Below are 24215 nucleotides of genomic sequence, written 5' to 3'. Positions count from 1 at the left end.
ATGTGCAGAAGCATTCAAAAAGCTACAGTCTGCTCCCACTGAAGGCAAAAAGAGTTCTGCAATCATCTCTAATGATCAACCAAGCTGTGTTCAAAACTGGCACAAACTATTCTGAGCACTCACGAAGAGAGGATGCAGAGGAAGTCCCGCGAAGAAACATCTGCAAGCCATCCTCACTGTCACTGGTACTGGCCATACTGTTTCTCATCTGCATCACAGAGATCTGTGAGCAAAGACTAGGCTGTCGATCAATCTTTTTTGAAGCCTAAAAAATGTAAACAATTATAATTTTTAAAAAAGGTATCAGGTAAATTAAAATAAAAATTATAAACATTTCCACTGGAGTAGATGCTCTGGTCTCAGCTATGACTATTCGTGGATCAAGAAACTGGTTAGAGCAGAAGATTCTATGCAGTGTATATTGATTTAAATGAAAATAGAAGATGCTGGTACATCTAGAACATTGACAAGCATGAAACCTCAGATTAATTATTCAATTTTAATTCTGTCTTGCACTGGACTTTTCATGTATTTTCCTACAGAAAGTTAGATTTTTATTATTTGGTAATTCATTATTTAGGTATGATGCTCTGCAATTAAATACAGCCTTCATGATGAGCCTGGTCTCCTTGAGAAACAAATCAGCATGCTATATATAGAGTTTAGCAATTTATATCTTAACTGCAATTTGTTCACTTTCCTGGCTTTTCATTTCATCATGTCATTCCTTTCTAGTAGATGATCACTTGGCTCTTGATTTTACCGAAGACAGATTAAATGCATCCCATGAACATTATCCTCTTCTGGTCAAATGGTCTCAGGAGCTTCCATTTGCTTTGAGTAGCCTTTCTGAGAAGTCTGTTACTATAATATTTATATGGAACCATACATTGTGCCCTGGTAAGTATTACTGCAAGTCAGAATGCTATTTTAGGTATGTGAAAGGCAGTAAGTAATGAATGACAAGAGCATAATGGATAACTCCACTTTACTGAATTTTAAAAGTCAGGAATTGGCATTCTAGTTCACGTGGAGAGGAATGACTATTTTCCCAACAGCAGTGAAAAATCTCCTTAGGTAGGATAAAATCACAAGGTTCCTCACAAATAAATGGATACTTTTCTGTTTTCCAACACAGTGAATTTATATTCTTCTTACTCTCATCTTGATTATGAACAATCTATACTGAATTTTAGTTGCTCTCTTGCATGTCCCCTGTGTACAGGAGTCAACCACAAAATTTTCTATTAAAAATGTCAGGAGTTAAAAAGCATTAAAGACACCAGTAGCATGTATAATTGACAATGAAGCCTGTGATATGTGCATAGAGTGCTGGCAATGGGGAAATGAAGGAGAATTTGTCCTGCAATATGTAGGAAGGGCTTGTGCAACAGGATTTTCATTTGAGGAAGAATATAAAGGTACTACAGATTTCCAAAATGCTCACTCTTAATTTTTTTAACACTCATTTTCAAAAGTTACTGTGATAAAACAGTTACAATAATCTTAAATTCACGTGATTATTGCCACGAAAAATAAAGACTTGTAAATTCACAACTTTACAGAAATAACTATTTAACATATATATAAAAAATTATGGGCAGTCTGATGAGATGGATTTTTGCTCTGAGTTAGTGTGAGTTAAATCAATACATACAGAATATGAAAACACTGTATTACAAAATTATAAAGCTTTTCATAAATAATAGTGAAAGTTTTTCAAATAAATTATATATGAGAATCCTACAGCCACTATATAAATAATAATAAAAAACCCAAGCAAAACCACCGTCAGCTGAGTTACCATTCAAATCTTGAAAAGCCATGTCATTAAGTAAAAAAATAAAATGAAAGTAAACCAAGATAATTGATATTATCTGTGACTATACCCAGACCACTTACTGTGACACCTAAACCACGCTCCCTCTACATGCAAACAAGAACGAGTTGTATTCAGACCACTGAATATTTTATACGTCCTTATTATATCTTATATGTATATATTTATATGTATCATATTATATGTATTTATATTTATTATTTATGATAGTATACTTATTGTTTAGCACCTTACATGTATTTGTTATATATGTCTTTATATGTACTTCTATTTTTTATATATGTATTTCATGCCTCCTTCCACTAACTACATCATAACCTACTGTTGATATGCAAGCAAATTCTTGAAGAAAAAACCCCCGAAGCTTCTTTCTACAAAAGGCACCCATTTGTTAACAAGAAAGGATATCCAGGGTGAAGCACCTTTTTAGCTGCTGGCCATCATGTCTCCTAGTTGGCTAGAAATATTTGCACTAGCCAATCAGTTCTGAATCTCAGTTATTCATCTTTCTTGCACATTACTGTGCTAACTTTAACCAATATTGCTGCTGACAGAAATGTTGCACTCATACTTTGGCACTAAAAGGCAACAAGTGTGAATTCAGCAGCTGATGGTAGCAGGTTAAAAAAAGGTGCTTTCGGAGGATCTAAAATTGAAGTAGCAATAAATTCGTGTATAGGAGGAAAATTCCCAAACAAAACTTCAGTTGCTTACCTTGTCATTTAAGGTTGGGTCATTCAATGAATAGAGTTTATTTGTAATATCTTTGCCAATAAGATACTTAAAGATCTCATAAAGAAATGGCTCAGATTCCAGAAAATAAGTCAGCCTTTCCCTGGACCAGCACAGGAACTTGCAGTTATCGTCCGCAATAATGGTGACCTGAGAAAATACATGCTCAGAATTAGCACATTTAAAAATATTTTAAAATTAGCATATTTAAACATGCTTTAAAATAAGTGATACCATTTTATTTGTGCTTCCAGTTAAAATAACTCTTAAAGCATAAAGCTTTTTGGTATTCCTTAGAATATGATATTACATTTGTAAATGTAAAACATCTCAGATATTTATTACCATCATATTTTGAAGTGATAAGCATGGCCAGTTTGTTTTTCAGAAAACCTGGGGGGTGATAACAGGGGAAAATCTCTCATAAATGTAAAAGCATTTATGTTAGAGAACATTTACATACAAAGTCAGTCCTACAGTGATGACACTACTTACATCCCAATAAGCCTGTATGTTGTCTCATTTTATTTTACATTGCTATCACCAAACAAGAGTAACCGGTATAATCCAAAGGTCTCCATCAGAGAGTTTTTAGTGATATAAAAAACATCTTTTCATCTTTATCTCTTCATTGTCAGCCCTGCTGATCCCACCAGTACCACCTTCTAGCAGTTGAGCTAAGGCTCCGTTTGCTCAGTTACTGATAATTCAGCTGCTGATAGTTACAGAGGAGCTTCCACCCTCTGCAGGGAGGCTGGACCTGCCAGGTTCATCCCCCTGTGCTGGTGGAGGACAATGGCACATGGTAACCTGCACCACTTGGTGATACCCAAGAGCGTGTTTTGCAACGGGAAGACAGTCACCTACAAATAAATCCAACGCTCTCTGCTATGACAAGCTAATGTTACTTCCGAAAAAAATAAAAATATATAAAGACAAAGAAATAATGGGAAATGTATCCATGGATTTTAACTTCATGGTCTGTAACATAAGCACACATGCTAAGGAAGAATTCGCCAGCATTACCAGCAGATGGGGTCCTTAAGATTGAATCTGTGTCCTCTTGCAATAGCAACACTGAAAGTGTTTATATAGTAGTAACAAGCAGAACTCAGAGTGAAGGACGTACACCACACTAGATTATTATAATGTCTGAGGCAGGCAAAAGCTGAGGCATGAGCCTTTTCCCTTCACAGGGATCAATTTGTATCCTGTTGCTTACAAGAGAAACAGGCTGTGCCAAGAGGACGCCTCGCTGCTGCAAAATGAGTATGTCTGGACAATTCTCCCTCCTTGGCATTAAGCCTAATATTTGACTGGAACATATGACATCAATCACTGATTTTAGACTCTACATTGCTCTCCCTCCCCTTCTGCCAGGGTACCAGGGTGGATCTACCCGGTCAGCAATAGTCTGGTCATTATTACACATACCCAGTTCAAGAACATAATTGTAAGAGGCAGCAAAACAGCCATTTCAGTACTATGGGAAAAAAACTTCTTTAGTACTGTTTTTTCCCCCACGACCTACAGTATAATATATCCTAATTACACTGCTAGAAATGTATACCCTTACTGTTCCCCATATGAATATTTTTATTCAAAATAGTGATCACTTTCATCTATGTTGCTTTAACAACTTTCAAAAGGACATAATCATTAATGTGTTTAGATAAATACCAATTTCAAACTACTAGTGCCTGAATTTTCAGTCTTTCATTCTAGTAACACCAAATATTACAATAATTATTTTTCCTTTTCTGTTTTTGAACCAGTGATGAGACTGCTTACATCATCTCTTTTTCCAGTAAAGCTCTCTCTTATATTATTTGTCCCAAATAATCTTTTAACACAAAATAAACTTGGAAAGAGTAAAAGAGAACAGAACACCAAAAGTCAAACTGCTCAGCAAACACCATCAAAATACTGTTTCGTAGTATTTAATTCTAAAAGTTATTCTTGATATTATCTATCACAAAATACCAGTACTAGAAAGCTAGCAAAATTATGCTAGTCAAATGGTTGATCAAATTTATACTCCATTTTTAATGATTTCATCAGCTTATAACCAATGATATTTAAACCAAAGTGTACCTGGAATTTCTCACCCCGGTTCATCTGCGTTGATCGAAATTCAGGAGAATCTATAAAGGCACAGGGGTAAATATTATGCAGAAAATGCCCTCGATAAGACACCTTCATTCTGGAAATAAAAATGTATGAAACAACATTTTAAAATCATGGAAATGGATTCACTTAATTTAGATTTGTATATGATTATTGATGATGGTAAGAGTCGGTAACAGGCAAAAATATGTTCATTTTCTGGAATATCAGCCCCAGAGCTACCCTGTTTTCTGCCTAAACCTCCACCAATTCCAAGCGGAACCAACTGCCAGCCAGTTCAAGTTGCTCAACATGGTGTGTATCCTCAAAACATCGCTATTCAAAATGAAAGAGACCTGCAGGGTTTTGCTATCAAGCCAGACCAGAATCAGGCTTCCTTGAGATAATTACCTTTACAGTAACAAGCAGCTGATCACTTCAAAAGAAAAACTATGAAGCCTGACATCACTGCTGCTATCAACAGAAATTGGTTAAAATATTGGCCAGAACTTAGCAAGAGCTTCAAAATTACTGCCTAGCCACAGGCATTTATTTTACCCTTTCTCACCTGGGTCCCGTCAGCCTCTAGGCAGTGCACCTGCCCCTCTCTGCTTACATGTACATGTCCAATGAATCAATTCCAATAGGCCTGTTGTTTTTAAGTCTACTGGAAGGATATTTTTTCCTTTTCTCATGCACAATATTTTTTAACCTTGAAACCTGAGAATACACTGAGAAGGTGAATTAGATATCTAAGACTCACACAAATCTCTTGCTTGTTCTGGAATACACTGCCTTTGGTATTACACAAATATAATTCCCACTAAAATCCATGCAGCTGCACACACAAATGGAGACATAATATCCTGCCAGTAAGAGACATCACTGCCATTTGAAAACAGTGTCACAAAATAGTCTATACCTACAGACTAATTGGCTATAGACCATCATGCACTAAAACCAATAACACTTAAAAAGCTAACAAAACCCCCAATAACTTTCTAATCTATTCAACACAAAGCATAAGACTGTCCCCAAGCTTTTTAGAACCTACTTCCCCTTCAGCAGGATGCTTAGCCTATCATCAACTGATGTTTTATCTTCTGCAGCATAGGCTTGACCTGTCTTTAAGGTCTGAATGTTGCAGAATTGTCCAGTTAGTCTTTGGAAGAGCTCTGGAGGCACATGGAGAGGTTCAAACATTCTCTTGTAGAGGCTGCTAAGCTCCTTCTCTATCTTGATCTAGAATGCAAAAAGACAACAATAAACGCAGATGCATTAGTTAAAAAGGGTAAGACTGCATGCATGCTTTAGTTGCTATGTTTGAGGAACATCTTTGTCTTTGTTATGTTTAGACAAGGGAAGAAGTGGTAAATGTGTGACATCTATCCACAAACACTGCCTATGACAGTGTGACCAAAACCTTATCTAAAATTAGCCAGGCTGGCACACTGGTGCTGCAAAATGCTGTACCATCCAAGTGGCACATTAAGTCAGACACAAGGAGTCTTCTGAGACTTCTGTTGATGTAACGGTGAGCAGGACTTGGCCCAGAATTACACAACAAAAAAAAACAGGTTGCCTGCATTTTTCATACCACATGCACACCTCATTTTGGCTATCTCAAGCTGTCCTGGAGCCCCTTTCAACCCTGAGCTTCTTGGCTTACTTGCAGTAGAAAAGCAAGTCCTAAAAACCAAACCCATCATAGTGAAACCACACGTGATGAGTGAGACAAAAAAACATTGCCAGCTGAACATCCCACATCTAGGAGCCCACCCAAACTCAGGCAGAGGCAATGAGGGAAAGGATGTTGGCTGAAATCCCAAGCCTGGAAGTCTTTCCTGGATGAAAGCAGCAGGGAATGAGACAGCGTCCTAGCCTCCCTGAAAGCAAAGGCAGCCTGAACAAAGTATGCATATTTGCTGGGAGGAAAACGAATGAGAACAATAAGCATCAGATAATGAAAAGATAGAATATACACAGAACAGACAATAAGGAAAAGCAACCAAGAAAAAAGGCAGGAAAGAAGAAAAAGAGTCACCACTTCAACAAATGAGAATATTCCAAATTTATACCATTTCCTAGATTTTTTTGTGTTTTAATATTAAAAACAGGGGAGGAGAGAAGGAGGCAGCACAGGAATCCGGGGGTCACTTTGCAGCTGACAGTAGCCAACACTGGAAACTGAAAAACTTCTGGTTACCTTGTGGCTTGAGGAGGTGGCAAATCTTGAATGACCATGGGAGGCCCTAGGCTGTCTGAGGCCCATGTAAGCTTCAAACTATCAGGTACCCACTATTCCTTCCCCAGGAGAACGTTTTAGGGTGAAAATACTTGTCTTTCACCCCTAAGAGATACATGTATTCCACATCAAAAATCCTCCCTGAGCTCTTCTCAGTAGAATTATATGTGTGTGTGAAATAGTACAACAAGCATAGTGAAAAGTTCTTTGAATACTGAGGTCTCCTTGTTACATTTCGAGTTTATTTAGATATAGAACAAACTGAGCTGAGGCAGAAACTTTATAGATGTGTGGAATCACATCTAGAGTATTTCATAGACAGCCTCAATCATTGGATGTGGTCCATCCCATATATGGGCCACTGAATGCCATGAGAATCGCTCTGGAAGTGACAATCCTGTGGGCAGAGACGGTGGGTTAATCCCACAGAAATGGTATATAGTTCATTATTAGATTTCTAAACAGGAGAGAGGCGGCTGCTTTTGTGACCTTGCTGTTATTTTGTGACTTCTCAGCCTTTAGATTTCCACAAAAGCTGAACAAAAGGATATCCCAAACTTGCAGACATCACTTTTTACCCAGACAGCCTCAAATGATGAAAGCTGAAAGCAAGCTTATGATCCACTGTGATTTTGATGCAGCCCCCATGTGGAACACACACCAATACCTGTTTTCAAGGGCTTAACATGTAAAATTCTTGTGAGAGAGCTCCTCAAAACTTTCTTTTCCACACACATATTCAAACTTACTGTTAACTTTGTGTACAGTATCTGTGTTACTTTACCGCCCACAATCGTATTAAAGCGTTGATTTTTTATCTGCTTCAACAAGCATCAATAAAACGTGAATTGCTGCTTCCTCAAATCATTTAAATGACTCTATTTAACTACTTTATCATAATTTTGTAACATGTCTCCATACTCCTATAAATTCACCTCTGCCCCAGAAACGGTATCAGGACCGAGAAGAGGAAGGCTAGAATATAAACATTCAGACAAGATTAACAATAAAGCTACAAAATCCCAGCATGATTGAGGTTGGAAGGACCTCTGGAGGTAACTTATCCAACCCCATCCTCAGGCAGGGTCACCTAGAGCAACGTTGCCCAGGTACCATGTTCAGACGGCTTCTGAATATTCTCAAGGATGGAGACTCCATAACACCTCTGGGCAACCTGTGCCAGTGCTTAGTCACCCTCACAGCAAAAAAAAAAAAAAACCCCCCCAAAAAAAGTGTTTCCTGATGTTCAGAGCCTCCTGTGCCTCAGTTTGTGCCCATTGCCCCTGGTCCTGTCACTGGGCACCATTGACAAGAGCCTGTCTCTGTCCGCTTTACACCTTCCCTTCAGGTATTTATACACATTTATAAGATCCCCTGAGCCTTCTCTTCTCCAGGCTAAACAGTCCTGCTCTCCTCACAGGAGAGATGCTTCAGCCCCTTGATTATCTTCACGGCCCTTTGCTGGACTGTCTCTAGTTAAGTCCAGGTCTCTCTTCTACTGGAAAAACCCAGACCTGGACTTAGCACTCCAGATATACCTCATCAGTACTAAGCAGAGGGGAAGGATCACCTCCCTTGACTTGCTGGCAATGCTTTTCCTAATGCAGCCCTGGATACTATTGCCTCTTTTTGTTGCAAGGACACAGTGCTGGCCCAGGTTCAACTTGCCCATCAGGACCTGCAGGTCCTTTTCTGCAAAGCTACTTTCCAGCTGGTCAGTCCCTGGCATGTGCTGGTACATGGGGTTATTCCTCCACTAGTGCAGGATTGTGCACTTCTTGTTGAACTTCATGAAATTCCTGTTGGACTATTTCTCCGGCCTGCTGAGGTCCCTCTGGATGGCTTCCCAAACTTCTGGCCTATCAGCCACTCCTCCCAGTTTTGTGTCATTAGGGTACACATCTGTCAGATCATTAATGAAGATGTCAAACAGGACCAGACCTGGCCTTGATTCCTAGGCTACACCGCTAGTGTACGCACCACATACTACGATACACAGTACGCACCTACAACTAGACTTCATACCACTTACTATCATGCTCAGCCCAGCCATTCAACCACTTTTCAATACATCTGTGTCCACATCCAGCACATACTTCAACAGCTTCTCTGAGAGGACTTTATGGAAGATCATGTTGAAAGCCTTACTGAAATTCAGGTAGGCAATATTCACCACTCCCCTCTGTCCTGAAAGTCGTTTAATTGCAAATGTCATCAGGTTGGTTAAACATGACTTTTCATTGGTGAATCCATGCTGATGGCTCCTGATCACCTTCTTGTCCTTCACGTGCAATGAAATGGTTTCCAGGATTAGTGATTTCATCACCTTCTCAGCGATTGAGGTGGGTGGGCACCTGGGTCCTCCTTCTTGCCCTCTTTTAAGGAGGTAGTGGCATTGGCTTTCCTCCACTCCTGGTCACCACCATTGTTCAAAGATTATCAGGAATGGCCTCACAGTGACATCAGGACTTGCAGGTACCTGCATTCAGGGCTCACGGACTTGCATACGCCTAGTATGTCACCTGACCTGAAGTTACACTGGTTTCCCACTGAATCAATTACTAATTTAATCTTACACTAGTGAATACATTTATATGAAACCCAGATTTTTAATTTCCTGTATGTTCCTTATGCCACATTCTTTAACACCTCAGAGGACATCTACATGGACAAAACAAGGATTAAATTTAAACTAATGAGAGAAATTGTATTGTGTTGGGGATTGCCCTGAAGTGCTTGATTTCAAAATACATTTTATATATCTGTGAAATTAGATAAAATCATCTAACCTTTTGCCAACAGGTTCTTCCCCCTCATTTTTCACAGCCATACCAGTTTAATTTGCACCTCTTTCTATATATGACCACTGTTATTCAAAGGAAGATAAATTCCCATCTCAGATGAATATTTAAATAGTTCCCAAGACTCCTGAATCCAAAACAATGCACACAGGCATGAGGGCTGGATTTGGCCTGGAGCGTTAATGCAATCCCTTTACTAGCACGTAATTCAGGTTTCAGGATCTTCCTCTAATGTGTTATACTTAAGAGAGAAAGCAGGCATAACCACTTTCATAAAGTATGATCAGGTTGGACACCACAGACAGATACACTTTAGTTGGTCTCCCTCGTAACAAGCTATTCACCCCTCACAAGCGCAGCTGACTGCTCCTCCAGTCATGCCTGTGGGTCATATTCCAAATGAGCCATATGGGTAGGTGTAATGTTTTGTTCATCAGTGGCTGAAATATTCTGGGATGCTGCCAGAGCTTCAAGTCAGAGCTCTGTAGAGACACTGATTAGGCTCTTGCAGCTTCCACTCAAACTAAAAAAGCCAAATCTGTGAAGCTCTAAGGAGTCAAGACCACAGAAATAATCCTCTGGCCAGGAAAGAAACTCACTGCTATTCTGCATGCTCCATTTAATAAAATAAATATTTAAAACATGAACATATCAAATATTCATTTTGTAATATGACTAACTTGTGATTATTCTTCAGTCCTTTCCTTAAAAACATAATTTGTGAGGATGTCTAAATAAAGCCGATTTTGAGATAGGCAATACAATAATTGCAGACAAAAAATCTCATTCAAAATGAGTTCCTGAGATCTCCCCTCCCCCCTCATTTCTCTAGCTTTTTATAGGGAAAGCACTTAAAAACAGCCTTCAGGTTCATAATAAACACATAATAAAGAATGTGTAAGGCAGCTAAAATGCATGACTACCAGGCATCACTTGAAGTAAGCTTGCTGATCACAGTCTGAAACAAATTCATATGTTGTTTTGGATATTATCTTGTTTCCATATAATTTCAGCTATTATTTAAGTCCATATAATTTACTAGGTATATAGAACCCAGTTTTCAGAGGAGCTGAGTACCCACAGTTCCCAGACCACACCTGCAATGGTAGGAGTACAAACCTTTTGATAGCCAGACTCTAGTTCTCCATTGTATTCCAGTTTAGATTAGTATGAACCAGTTTGATATTTTTTTCCCCCTTACTGCTAGAAAGCAGCAATGAAGTGCATCTCACCTACGACTGTAACACTAGGCTAATAATTTACAATGTTTGTGTAGGCTTGTTTTCTAGCCAGTGGAGAAGGATGGCACTGTCACATCTTAAACAGATATTGAGTGGGTGGGCTGAATCACTCTGGATGGAGATGGATGAAGTGAGACAAGATGATTCCAATTCCTACTTCAGGACGTAAAGCTACTGTCACAGAAGCAGAGACCACAAATAGTTATTTGTACTCTTTGAAAGTACTCTTAATTGTTATACGTGAGTATTATGTGCTTCCTCTTGGAGGCCTTTCATTTCTGGGATCACCCTTGTCCTTAACAACGTAGTGTTTCAGGACAAGTACCAGAATATGACTGAGACTACCTCAGAAAATAGCCAATGCCTATGTAGAGAACTTCCCAGTTGAAACTATTTGATATTCCTCCTACACTTTACTGTTTCTATTTCCTGCACATTTCTGTCTTTAGAAAGCAGCTCAATATTGCAGAAGATGAAGAAAAAGAGAGATTCAGTAAAGGCACCTGTGGTGGTGGTTTCATGATTTTACTTTGTTCTCTATCCAAAATTATTGATATTGTCAAGGTTTAGTCATTCATTTTTAGAGTCAACAGAAGTGACATTTGGTTTAAGGCTGGTTCCTTCTAGTAGAAACTCCAGTCTCACCAGAAGGAGCGTCTAGGAAGTTTTCACATGGAAGACTGTTCCTGTAAACTCCCTCAATCCATTCAAGAACTGGAGCATGAAGCTGGGGTCATTGATATGCACTATGCAGATGCTGCAAGCTTTACTTTTGAATACAGAAAGGTACTTTGTAAGAGGAGTGTGCACATCTACAAAGGTCAGGTTTAAATCTATCTATAGCAGGCTATCTATGATCCACATGCCAGAGAGGTTTTACCCGGCCAAACAGGAAAGAGGAAAATTAAAATTCAACTATACCACTTTTGTTGTTCATGAAATTGGTGGAATACCATATTTTGATCATAATGGGATGTGCAGAGTCAACATATACATACAGGAAACTATTTTAAATACAGTTCTGCCCAAATTAGGTGCCTTGAATAGAAGTCCTAAAGGAAAAAAAAAACCAAAAAAAAAAAAACCATCACGCACTATGTTTCTTTCCAGCTCTTTCTGTATCATCTTATTGTTGGACAGTGAGCTGAGAACTAAACCTGAAAAGGAACTAGTTTTAAGGTTGGCATGGGGGGTATTTAAAAATTAACCTGATTTAATAATAATTGCATTAACTATCACATACTACACCAATTAAAATAGGATAGTGTTTTTCATGTAATATTTGTAAATACTGTAATTTCTTAAACTTAATGGAAATAAAGTTACTGAAATTATTGTAGGTCTTAATATACAAAGAAACACCACTAGGTGGCTAGTCTATCAGAACTAATTCTTGGCTAAGCTTTAAGTTTTAAAGGTCACGTAGCCCTGCAGATGGTGACCTTTGAGTGAATCTGTGCTCCATACTGGAGGAACACCACTGTAGGTAGAAGCCTTCCTTTGTTAACACACGTACTCAAGTAGGCGTACTCAATTTATCAACTCGTTGCAGACAGATGCAATTTAACCTTTAGCCTCTTTTTATATGCTGTTGTTGCCTACTGGAGTTTGTTCTGCAGTTGTTTTTAGCCATACTGGTATTTCAGCCTTTCTACCATCTTCTTTTCATTTCCTTTACATTCTTCTTCGACAGCTTTCTCTGGTTCTGCTTAAATTGAAATCTTAACTTACACAGCATTTGAAAAGATGATGTGGATGAAGTTGCCAAGTCATCATATTTGAGAAGTTGTGGCAGTCCAGTGAAGTTCCCACTGACTGGAAAAGGGGCAATATAACCTCCGTTTTTAAAAAGAGGGCAGATTTTAGGCAGGTTAGATATTAGGAAAAAATTCTTCACTGTGAGGGTGGTGAGACACTGGAACAGGTTGCTCAGAGAAGCTGTGCCTGCCCCATCCCTGGAAGCGCTCAAGGCCAGGCTGGATGGGGCTTTGAGCAACCTGGTCTAGTGGAAGATATCCCTGCCCATGGCAGGGGGGTTGGAACCAGATGATCTTTACAGTCCCTTCCAACCCAAACCAATTCTATGATTCTATGTCCACCAATGCCTATTTCCCTACGCTTCCTCTACCATTCTCTGCCTATAATACTAGTTTATTCTGTATTATATCTGTTGCTTCACACCACAGTGTTGCGCACCATGATTCTGCTATGGTTACATAGTCAGCAGGGAAGGGCTACAGAAATGGAGAGCAAAGTTAAAGGCAGATCCTCCTGTCCTCCCTCTCTACAGGCAATTTTCTACCAACTTTGGCAACTGACAATTTGCCAGTGAAGTTTCATAACCTTACATAATTCCTTCTTTTTAACCCCCCACCTACAGAGTACTTCATCCACTTCTACTGCTTATCGTAACTCCTATAAATAATTCTGCTAACAAATTTACTAGAGGATTTAGTGAAAATAGCTGGCACTTTAACAGAATAAAGTCTATATCATAACACTAACATAGTTTTTAATATACAACTAAATATTGTGTCCTCTTCCCAAGATATTCCTTCATTCTCCAATAACCTTTTATTTAGATTTTTGGAAAAAGTTGGGTGGGTATGAACCCAAGGACCATTACCCATGTTCTAAGGACACATGCCACAACTCATTTTTAAGAGTATTGTTAAGGCTTGGTTTTCTAGGAAAATGAGTTTACATCAGCTGTCGCTCTTGCCTTCTGCAATAAGTTTTTACTTTGTTAGCCAGTTCCTGTCCCATGTGACAAAGCCTCAAGATGATATTAAAAAGCTAAACTGGTAGGCAGGTTGAGGGAAAACAGAACATGCTAACTTGGAGGCTTCACTGAGGGAAAAGAACGCAACATGAGCTCATCCCATATTAAACACCAGAGTGTCTGGCTTCACTGGCTCTACATTATCATGATTGTTATTTTGTGTGGTGCACTGGACAGCGTGGCCACTGCTAACTAGTAGAAATACAGCACAGTTTCACCATGCTGCTATGTCTTCATGATGACATGAATAGATTGAATAAGCTTTAATAAGAGCATTTGCAATACAAACTGAAGACGAAAGTACCCTGTAACTGGGAAGATTACCCTCTGAGAGCAATTTAAATTACTAGAAATATTTACTACACATCTATAAATGTGTAGTAGTAGATCAGTCTAGCTAGTTTTAAGCCATTTCCTAGGCAAGACAGAAGTCAAGCTTTATGCTGCCTTGCCAGGAAATTATATGGTTGCTAATTGCCTAGCTGTCCTCTTACACAGGCTGTGTTATCTTGGTGAAGAGCTTATTTACAGCTACGTTTAGGAGGAATTTTTTGTACCAGCTGTTACACACTCACAGAAAGTGTTTGATTTTGGGCAAAGGCAGAGATATTCTGCTGATAATGTAACCCCATATATATTCCTGTAATCTTCACATTATAAATCCATCTGCCTTAGATTTTGGAAGCTATAAAATGTAGTATTAACCTTTCGAACACTTAGCATTTCATTAATATTTGATTGGCACATAATAGCAACTACTACATTAAAGATTATCTAATTCTTATGTGCATATACCAACAGAAGGCTGGGCTGCTAACCATTCTGCAGAATCAGAATATACTTCTGGTTGAATAAAATTAACAAAATAAATTTATTTTCTATTGGATATACATTTAGTTGAAGACACGGCAAAGAATCCTGTGGTTTCGGTATACATTTCAAATACATTCTTACAGTGCATTTGACAAAAGTTATGCCAATGCATCCTTCTGAAAGCAACAAAAGAAGTTGCAAAATTCTCAGACGTGACCCTCTGACCCTCAAAACCCAATAGATGCACTAAATGGAATAAAAAGAAGTATCATCTTAGTTAATACTGCTCTTCCTACAACTTACTCAGTTTTGTTGCTGATTTCTGAGTCTGCAGATGTTCAAAAAGGGTAGTTCTATATTACTTACCTTTCATTTGCATTTAAAAGGAATGTGGCAGTACAGAATATATGGGCTAAACCACTTGTCAAAGCAAAGCAAAGAGTGTGAAGGTCATTGATAAATGGACATCAGCATTTGTTTCTCTGTTGAAATAACTGCCTATTAGGACACTTATAATTTATCGGTCTGCCTTCCCACCACAAAGGATTTCCAAGACTTAAAAAGTGAGGTAGGAAAATTTGATCCATCCCAAACTCCTGATTTAAAAAAACCTACTGTCCTGGAATGCTCAATTTTAAGTATCTTAGTAGGATTTTATGTCTGCAGACCTGTATGCAGGTACTCTTGTGGGTGGGAGGGTGGGGAAAATGACAAAAACCCCCACATACCAACCCCAAACTACTATGTCTGGTCTTTCTGCAAAGGAAGAGTGTAACACCTTCCTTACCACCAAAACCAAACACAACAGCCAAAACCAGCCAACAGTAACTTCTAAAGTCAAATCATTTTTCAACAATATGGATTTCAGGGAAATAATGATGAACTGCATCAGATCACACTCACGGTCTGGATCCTTTCTGAAGTAGCTAACTTTGTCCAAAAGAATGCCTGTCTAATTCAAGAACTGCTGTGTAGTTCATTGGTTTGCACAGCAAACATGGGCAAAACTTCCTTTTCCTTGCATCTTACTAGACTGCTTGTGCAATTTAGCTGTTATACATACCGGTCTTCTTTTATACACTAGATATATGAAATGTAAAAGGTTGACAACCAAAAACACAGAATTCCAGATCATTATGTCCAAGGCACAACGATAGAGTGTAGCCCAAATGATGAACAATGCACATCCTGTAAAAATGAAATAAAAAAAAAAAAAAAAAAAAAAAGAGTCAAATTTCACTGAACAATAAATACATCTGTACAAAGTCATCAAGAATGTGTCCACTGGGTGTAATTACACTGAAAAGCAATATATTCTACAAACTTTACCACAGCTAGGATTTGTGGATCAATGCGTGCAACGGTAGCAGAGCTAATCACTGCAATGGTACAAAGAGGCACCGAGAGCAGGTTGACAGCAGACTGCAGTCCTATTGCACCAGACTGCAATACTGGAGCAACATTAATTCAGATCATGACTGGGGAAAGCATAAAGACACAGTCCACAGTGGTCTGTTACTAAAATGAAGCAGAAATGGGATGCAGAAAATTGTATCTTAAGTACAAAATATAATAATTAAGCAGATCATAAAACTTCATTACTAGTATTGCATTAATTAGACAAACAAGAGCCTAGAAATGAATGCTTGCTGCTCCCATCAGCAACATTCATATCGAACTATTGAGCAGCAGTTGCACAAAAATCTCTTAAAGTCATTCACAGATATTTTTGAAGATTTAAAGGATATATCATTGCTGCATTTTGACAAGGTCACAGCAGGAACCTGAATTCTCTTGTAAGACATCAAAGAGAAAATTTCAAACGTCTACTTTTTTTTAGTTGCTTTACTTTGAACAATGACAATTGCTTTAGAAGATAAGCCATGCTGTATGATTAGGGATTCTATTTTTAGCCTACAAAGATAATACTTATCAAATGATAGATTATGCATCACTGAGTCTCTCCCAGATAAATGTGAGCCTACCACCCAATAGAGATGGCTGTAGAGGTTACACATATATTTTCCCTTAAGTTTCATGCAAAGACAATAAGGAGAAGTTGCCAAATTAGTGTCCCTTCCCCCTTTCTCCCTGAAGATGACATTGAATTCATGAACTCACTATTACCTATTGTGTCTCAGTTGTTAACTGGCCAGGCACCACTTACATATGGATCAGAAAAATCAAAATATGGTGACTCTTGATCAGCTGGTTTATTAGACTACAAGGGATGGGAGGATATGAGGTCTGGAAGTATTGAAGAGGAGCAATATTGTAGAGCAGCACAGAGGTGGGGCAGGGCCAAAGCAAAGGGAACAGATTGCTAGCAACCAGGCTTCATTACTTATGCTGCCCAGAGTAAATTTGCTTCTAGCTGCCACCTCGGCTTGCAAAACTCTGACTCTGTATCTGCTCAAAATAAAAGACCCACAGATCAAAGTGGCAGGCCAGCGAGTGCACAGCTCCTTTTGTTTTTAAAACAAGAGCTACAAAGATAGATGGTCTTGGAACGCTCAGACCTTTGGTCATCAGTGCAGCCTACTACATGAATAAGCATTCTCACTTAAAAATACTTAAGCATGCCCTGTGTTGTGATACACTGGGGTTTATCTTTCTTAACACTGTACTGATTTACTACTCTTCCTTTGATCACAAAGGCCTTGTCCCAAAGTACAGGAGCTTTGAAATAGCTGTGGGACTGCAAGAGTGTTACAAATGAAACCACATTTGCTCAGTCCCAAGCATGCCAAACTTAGATCTTCTTCTGAAGTAAAATTTTGGTGTCACAAGATGCCTACAGTGGTGGCATAAATATGACTGACTTCAGGGTAACACAGACTGCATTCCATATTAAATATCTGCACTTCTAAATTGGCAATGAAAATAACCCTAGTGACCCACAAGGGCCACATGTTTGAACCCACATTCAAAGAACACATGGGCTGCCATCAAGCTTTCCAAGGAAAACCTCGCCTACTGCAGTCATAGTAAGCCAGTGTACCAGTGAATACACACTCCCCGTACTTACTTGAAACCTAAAATTCAGGTCTTAAGGATCCATAGACTCAACTAACATTTGGAATTTAATGAATTTTAAGCAGCCAGTCACCTCTGCAGTAAACAGGGCCCACTTGTTTCAAGTTGACATCTTCATAGGTTTGAAACTGTAAGTTACATTTCTGGGAAATCTTAAGAACCTGGGCACATATAGCCCTTCTAGAAAAGATATGTCAGGGTCAGAACGGGCCCCCACTTACACCAAAAACACCTTCAGCAGAGTACAATGAACATGAGTACGAGCTGTAGTTTCACCTTAAGCTGAAGGCACCAGCTCTGTAATGGTCATGAATTGCTCTTTCTGTCACAGAAAGGTCACAAATCTCTGCAGAATAATTCTCTTACCTATGGTGAGCAGGCCTCGCAGAAAAATCATATGAAAATTCAGAGTAGTTGGAATAACCAGTCCAACTGCAAAGCAAATATTTGCCACGTGGAAAACAAGATGATGAATCTCTTTCCAATTTTCACATGCAGTCTCATTGAAAGGCACAAGGGTGGCATTTTTTAAGTCTGGAATAAAGCCTAGTGGAGTAACAGTGAGTGGGCTCATTACTGTAGTATTCATCTTTGAGACTCCTGCAATAAGACAAAACAAAAAATAAAATCACTGTCCACTAAACTGAAATATACCAGACATACACATGGATTTTAGGGCTATTTTCTCTCATCCCAGGATATATTTATTTTCCATTATCATTCATGGAAGAAATCTACAAGTACTTTAAAAGGGTAAGCTAGATCCATAGTTCAGTAATGCTTTACTATCTCTTTCACTTAAGTGCTGGGCTTGAAGAATGGTACACTTCAAAATTTGGACAGTATGCACATAAACAATGCTGTCTGAACACTATCTCCTATGACTGTCATTGCTCAGTGAAACATCCTATGTATTCTTCCTAGACCTACACAAACAAAAATCACATTCTGGTCTACTATTTTCTGAAAAGGTTCACGATCCCAGGCAAAGTAAATGTTTAAGAGAACTTAATAGTCTAGATGAAAATTCAAATTAAAAAAAAAAAAAAAAAAAAAAAGAAAAAGTTTATACAGTATAAGTCTCCTTTATGGCATACAAAGTTGTTCTTCTAAATAAGGAATGGAAGGTCTTAGAGAAACACGTGCTGTTGGGTTGATTTAAAAAAGGCAAAAAACCATACAGAAATCAAAACCAAAGTCTCAACTTTTGGCTTTCTTGCAGGATCATTTGGAGGTCTCCTAAGCCACATATCATCTTGCACACATTAACCAGAGTAGGCAAAAAAAAAAAAATAAAAAAAATTCCCAAGCCACTTCTAAGAACAGTAAATAAAAACTGCCATTTCTCCTACTAGTTGATCAGATGCTACTAAATCAGAAAGGGAGATGCCCAGGATGCTAAGTTATGACAAGGTTGCTACTCTTTCAGGGAAATCACTTGGTCTACCTAGTATGAGTGAGCTTGTAAGACCTTCCGTTATCTGTAGAACTCCTGGAGAAAATGAGACAGTTAAAAAAGCTGATTTCTAATCCGAAAAACACACAAGGTTTTTTTTATTGTTGTAATAATGAAAGCAGCATATTTTCCTTTCACACCAATTAAAAGGAAAAAAGTATCTGTGGACAAATATTTTCGCAATACAAAGTACAAAAATCCTATTAAAAAGACACTACAAAGAGAAACTGGAAGATTTCAAGGCACTAACTTTCAAATTTTAAGAGCTGGTCTGTCTAGGGAACTGCAGCCAGTGCTACAAGCACTCCAGAAGGTGTTCTCAACCCAGAGCAGTTCCCAGCCAGAGGAACACAAATGTTCCTACACTGTCACAGAGAAGAAGCCCACTTCCGGCAAGGCATGTATGGTCTCCCATTGCCACAGCAGCAGAAATTACATGGAGTTTGGCTTGAGTCTCATTAATTAAATACATGCACGTATCACTGACCAAACAGGCTCCACAACATGCAATATGGTGGGATTTGCATTCAAGTAAATTCAGTAGAGATAGTGCATGTCCCTGCTGTGCGTGCTTGCTAACTGTCATGTAATTCATCTGCTCAGCAGACAGTTTTGAGTCATGCTTAATACACTCAGTATCTTCTGCAGACTGGAGTGCTTCTTGGGCTGTGGAGTAATTTTTATTTGCTTCATCCATTCTTTTTACCACTTCCCCTCTCCCCCCAATTAATTTGTGTGCAAGACATAAGTAAGCTGGACTGAAATTCTAAAATTAATCAGTCTTTTAAACCCCTGTTTAAAGTAGTGAGAAGACAGAAATCAGAAAGAAAACCTCAGCCTTCTAATAGTTCCTCTTCGATGCCCAGAACCTATCACAGCCTTTACACAACATGTAGAGGCATCTTGCAGGATCAAACACCAACATGGAAATAGTGCTATCCATATCCGGATAGAAATTATTTTCAAAGAAAAAAAAAAACCCCAACTCCTAATTCTTACCAAAATACATAAATCACTTATTTTTTAAAAGCTTGCTTTCCTCTTTTCATTCCTACATTAGTTATTCACGAAGGTTAATTGAAATGTGGGGGTTTTGGCATAAGCAAATTATACGTGAAATTGTTACCAATAATGATGGTGACCAAACAAATTCACAGTCCAGGTATCATACAGGCACCATCCAAACATGTTCCTATTTTCTTTCAGCTCTTTGGCTTGAATTTAGCGGTCGAGGCACGAGAGCAGTTTCACTGACCTGACAAAGCTGCTTGCCCACAAAGCCAAAGCAGGAGCTTGTACGAGGCTGCAGGACTGGCATTTTAATGTGCTCATAAACAGAAGGTAATTGGTAACTGGGGAACTGTGTTTGCGCTCACCTTACACGCATCTCACCACTGTGCTCCTGTGGTTTTCAAACGATACGTACTCCCTACTCTGGACCAGCAGGATCTCTAGATCTTTTGCAAAAAGTTATCTGCAGAGTTTCTACCTAAATTCAGACTTCCACTGCCAATAAAAGCACCACTTAACTTGTCAACAGAATGAGTAAAGACAGTCAAACTCACATACAGCTACAGAACCATCCTTAAGTCCATCAGTTCATCTTGAGATCAAGATGGGCTGCAAGAAGTAAATTCAGCTGCATCTGACTACAAATCAGCAAAGCTTTCAGATGCTCGATTTTTTAACAACAAATTTTTGCACTGCATTGCTGGGAGGTTAGAGGCTACCTTATGCTTTACGACTTGTAAAGCATCACACGTTTGAAGACTGGAACCCAAGCCAAATTAATGACACAGCACATGACAGTCACATTCTCCTCACAGTCCACCAAAACACCACTCCCCTCATTAGCCACAGATAAGGATGCCACGAACCACCAACCATAAACCGGCATAATGGGAAGATGCTTCTCCAACAACTGCTGACCAAGTCATTTAAAGCTATAAAGCTTCCATAGTTGTACCAACAGGATGTTCAATGCTTTTGAAAGTCTGGACCACCTACTGGGTTGCCTAAATTAGAACCCAAGAACCTAAATCTACCCACCTCCATTTTTACAAACTTCGTCTTTAATACCTTGAAGTCCTTTTATAAATACATTTGAGCTTAGCTTACTACTCACAAATAAACATTGCAGAGGCACTAATGTACTGGAAAACAGCAGAAAGCTGCAGAACTTCTCTGTCATGATGGTATTTTAAAGCTGGCAGAAACAAGTTGATGTTATCTGCAAAATGACACAAGGACAGCTGTGACCCTGGCTCTGAATTTCAACTAGGGAGCCTGCTTGAGAATCAACAAAAAAGGCAGGCATGCAGAGTTACAAGCTGTCATCTAAAATGTTTGTCCACAGGTAACACCAGGAAGACAAATATTCAAAATAACAGCTTTGTAATTTTTACATCAATTCTTTACTCCCAACATCTACCGTTGTCAAATAATATTGAAGAATTAGAAAAAAAATCTGCTGTTCAACAAATGAAAAAGCAATTGTTATTTCTGACCCTCTGCAACCTCACAGAGCCAAAACCTAATTTTGTAAGTACAGACCTTTAAAACTTTAATTTAGGGTCATATCTACTAAGGAATAATATAGCACAAGACTTTGTGGCCTTATGCTTAAGTCTTCAATACATTAAGACATGTATTAATATCAGGAGTTAAAAGTACATCCAACAGTCAAATAATTTTGGAAAAATTGGGGAAATAGTGTCAACTGAAATGAAAGTTTTGTGAAGCATAAGACAATTACAAAATATATATTTTAATATCCAAACTTTTTTCTGTCATATGGATTTAGATTTACCAAACTCAGCTGATTGAAAAATCAGGCCAATTTGTTGGTCAAACAGGAAAACAAAACAAAAACAAACAAACAAAAAACCAACAACCAACAAACACCCCACTCACTGCTACTTTAATACTAAATTTCTGAGAAATAGTTAAGAACAAAGCCTATTAATTTCCTTTTTTTTTTTTGGTGCTGATGAACCAATCAGCTGATGAACCTGGTAGAGAGTTAAGGTAATACACTGTGGGTTTAGGTCTGAAAATACAATTTCTTGGAATGTAGATAGCGCACTTATTCTAAGATTTTTAATATGCCCATGGAAGTTGTGAATGCTCCATCCCTGGCGGTGTTCAAGGCCAGGTTGGACTGAGCCTTGGGCGACATGGTTTAGTGTGAGGTGTCCCTGCCCATGGCAGGGGGGTTGGAACTAGATGCTCTTAAGGTCCTTTCCAACCCTAACTATTCTATGGTTCTATGATTCTATGACATCTTTATACAAGAGGCCAAACTTCTGAAAGCCATTACCAAAAGATATAGTCCCTAAATCTTCAGACACGAAGACACCTTTAAAATGAATGGGGGTTCATGGATACCCACATGACATTCACAGAAGACAGACATTGCAGAGAAGTTTAGAGCAGTTGGTTCTAAGCAAGAGAACAGGTCAACCAAGCCAACATGGGACAGGGCAGCCCTGCTTATGTCGCTATCCACTTTACTGAGATTATTTGTATCCCAGCGGTAAAGTAGCTTTACTGTTCAACATTATTCAAGTGAACTTCTTAAAGCTTTGCTTGAGAATGTTTGTATATCCTTACAGTCCTTGCAACTCTACAGTCCATCATTTATGTAGATGGATTCTGTGAGTCTAAAGAGAAAAAAAAAAATCAGGCTCAACAATTGCTTTTTTTAGATCGTACCTGCAGAGCTTGAACTATTTTACTATGGTCTTGTAGCACAAAAGCTGCATAGAGAATTTGGACAATCAATAATTTCTTTGCTTTTGTGAGCTGAAGACAAACTATTACTGCCAGCATAATAAAGTTAATTACAGTTTAAGTTACCAATTTCCTTTCTACAATGAAGTAGGAGTGAATGGGAAAGTGGTATAGGAAAAAATGTGTTTCAATACGCTCTTTGGGGCAAAATAATTTCTATTAAATGAGTCACGCTCTACAGAAATTTGTTAGTCTGTTTCTACTTTATTCTAGAGAAAATTTAACAACATTTTCATTATGCACAGCCAACAGAAACACCCATACCATGAGAAACGCTCTTATGTACACTCCCCACAGCAGCTGCGCAGCCACGCTATGGCAATGAAAGTTTGTTCCCCACACTTCAGTTCACGCTCCCGTTTGATTACAGGGTTCATGGATGTTCTGGAAGGGGCGCAGCCACGGCTGGCACCCCCAGCCGCACTTTCCACGCCTCCGAGGCTTCAGTTTAGCCCACAGCGTGCAAACACCAAACTTACCGTTTATATAATAATATTACTATTATAATTAATAATTATCTTCTTAGAATATTATAATAATTAAGAAATATTGCTATTGTTATTATCAAGCGAGCCTTCCCTTTCCCCCGCAAAGGGCCACCTTCCCGCAAGAAGGGCACCAGCGCAGATCCCGTTCCCGGGCCGCCCGTCGAGGCTATAACAGGGAACGGGCGGGAACGAACCCCCCCGGCAGCGAGACCTTGCGAGCCCCGGAAAGCAGAACGCAGAAACCCGGGCAGGGGCGCGCTCTCCACGGCCGCCGTCGGAGAAGACCGGACCCGACAGCGCAGCCACTCACCCCCCAGATAAGCCGCTCTCCAGCCCGGTCCCCCACCGGTGCCGCCGGCAGGAGCGCCCCTTACCTGCCCCGCGCCCTCGGAAAAGTTTCGCGGCCGCCCGGACGGGACGGGCTCGGGCCGCCGCTCCTCTCCCCACGGCTCCTAGCACCGCGTCCCGCCGCGGCCACCGACCCGCCGCTGTGACTAAAATAGGCAGAAGCCGGCGGGAGGCTGCGGGCGGCGCCAGCTCCGGAGCTGGCACCGAGCGGCCGCAGTGCGCAGGCGCCTCCCGCCGGCCCCGGGGGGCTGCGAGCGCAGGGCCGCGGGGCGGCCGCCAGGGAGCGCACGGTGCCGGGGGTTCGGGAGGCGGCCCGGTTGGCCTGGGAGCATCGCCTGCGAATGGTGCCTCCCAGTTGGAAGCGTGTGGGTGCCGAGCAGTGCCCAGCGCGGGCATCTAAACCCCGTGGGGTGAATCACCCCCCGGAGGTGCCGCCAGTCACCGCAGAGTGAACCCAGAGCTCTGGCAGCCTGCCTTTGGGGGGTTAAAATTAGAAGGGCTGAATTCTCCCCTACACGAGCAGCCAGCAGTATTT

The 24215-nt window shown here is 39.7% G+C and overlaps 1 protein-coding gene across 2 annotated transcripts in view; it reads right to left on the bottom strand.

Annotated features, from left to right (window-relative positions):
- BVES (blood vessel epicardial substance) overlaps positions 1-23889 on the bottom strand; it is a 31564-nt gene extending 7675 nt beyond the window's left edge. Inside the window, exons 1-7 of one of the 2 annotated variants that reach the window (XM_030490835.1) lie at positions 23707-23889; positions 17963-18196; positions 15624-15748; positions 5733-5920; positions 4667-4775; positions 2555-2722; positions 124-265 (exon numbers count right to left, since the gene is read on the bottom strand). In XM_030490835.1, the coding sequence (XP_030346695.1) occupies positions 124-265; positions 2555-2722; positions 4667-4775; positions 5733-5920; positions 15624-15748; positions 17963-18185 (955 nt within the window). In that variant the 5' untranslated portion in view covers positions 18186-18196; positions 23707-23889. The remainder of the gene's footprint in view (positions 1-123; positions 266-2554; positions 2723-4666; positions 4776-5732; positions 5921-15623; positions 15749-17962; positions 18197-23706) is intronic. The other variant, XM_030490836.1, reaches the window with a different exon arrangement.
- Between the last annotated feature and the right edge of the window lie 326 nt (positions 23890-24215).

Source organism: Strigops habroptila, chromosome 6 (genome assembly GCF_004027225.2).
Source record: "Strigops habroptila isolate Jane chromosome 6, bStrHab1.2.pri, whole genome shotgun sequence".
NCBI lineage: Eukaryota > Metazoa > Chordata > Aves > Psittaciformes > Psittacidae > Strigops > Strigops habroptila.
Note: the sequence above shows the minus strand (reverse complement) of the source record. Positions and strands in the feature narration are given on the sequence as shown.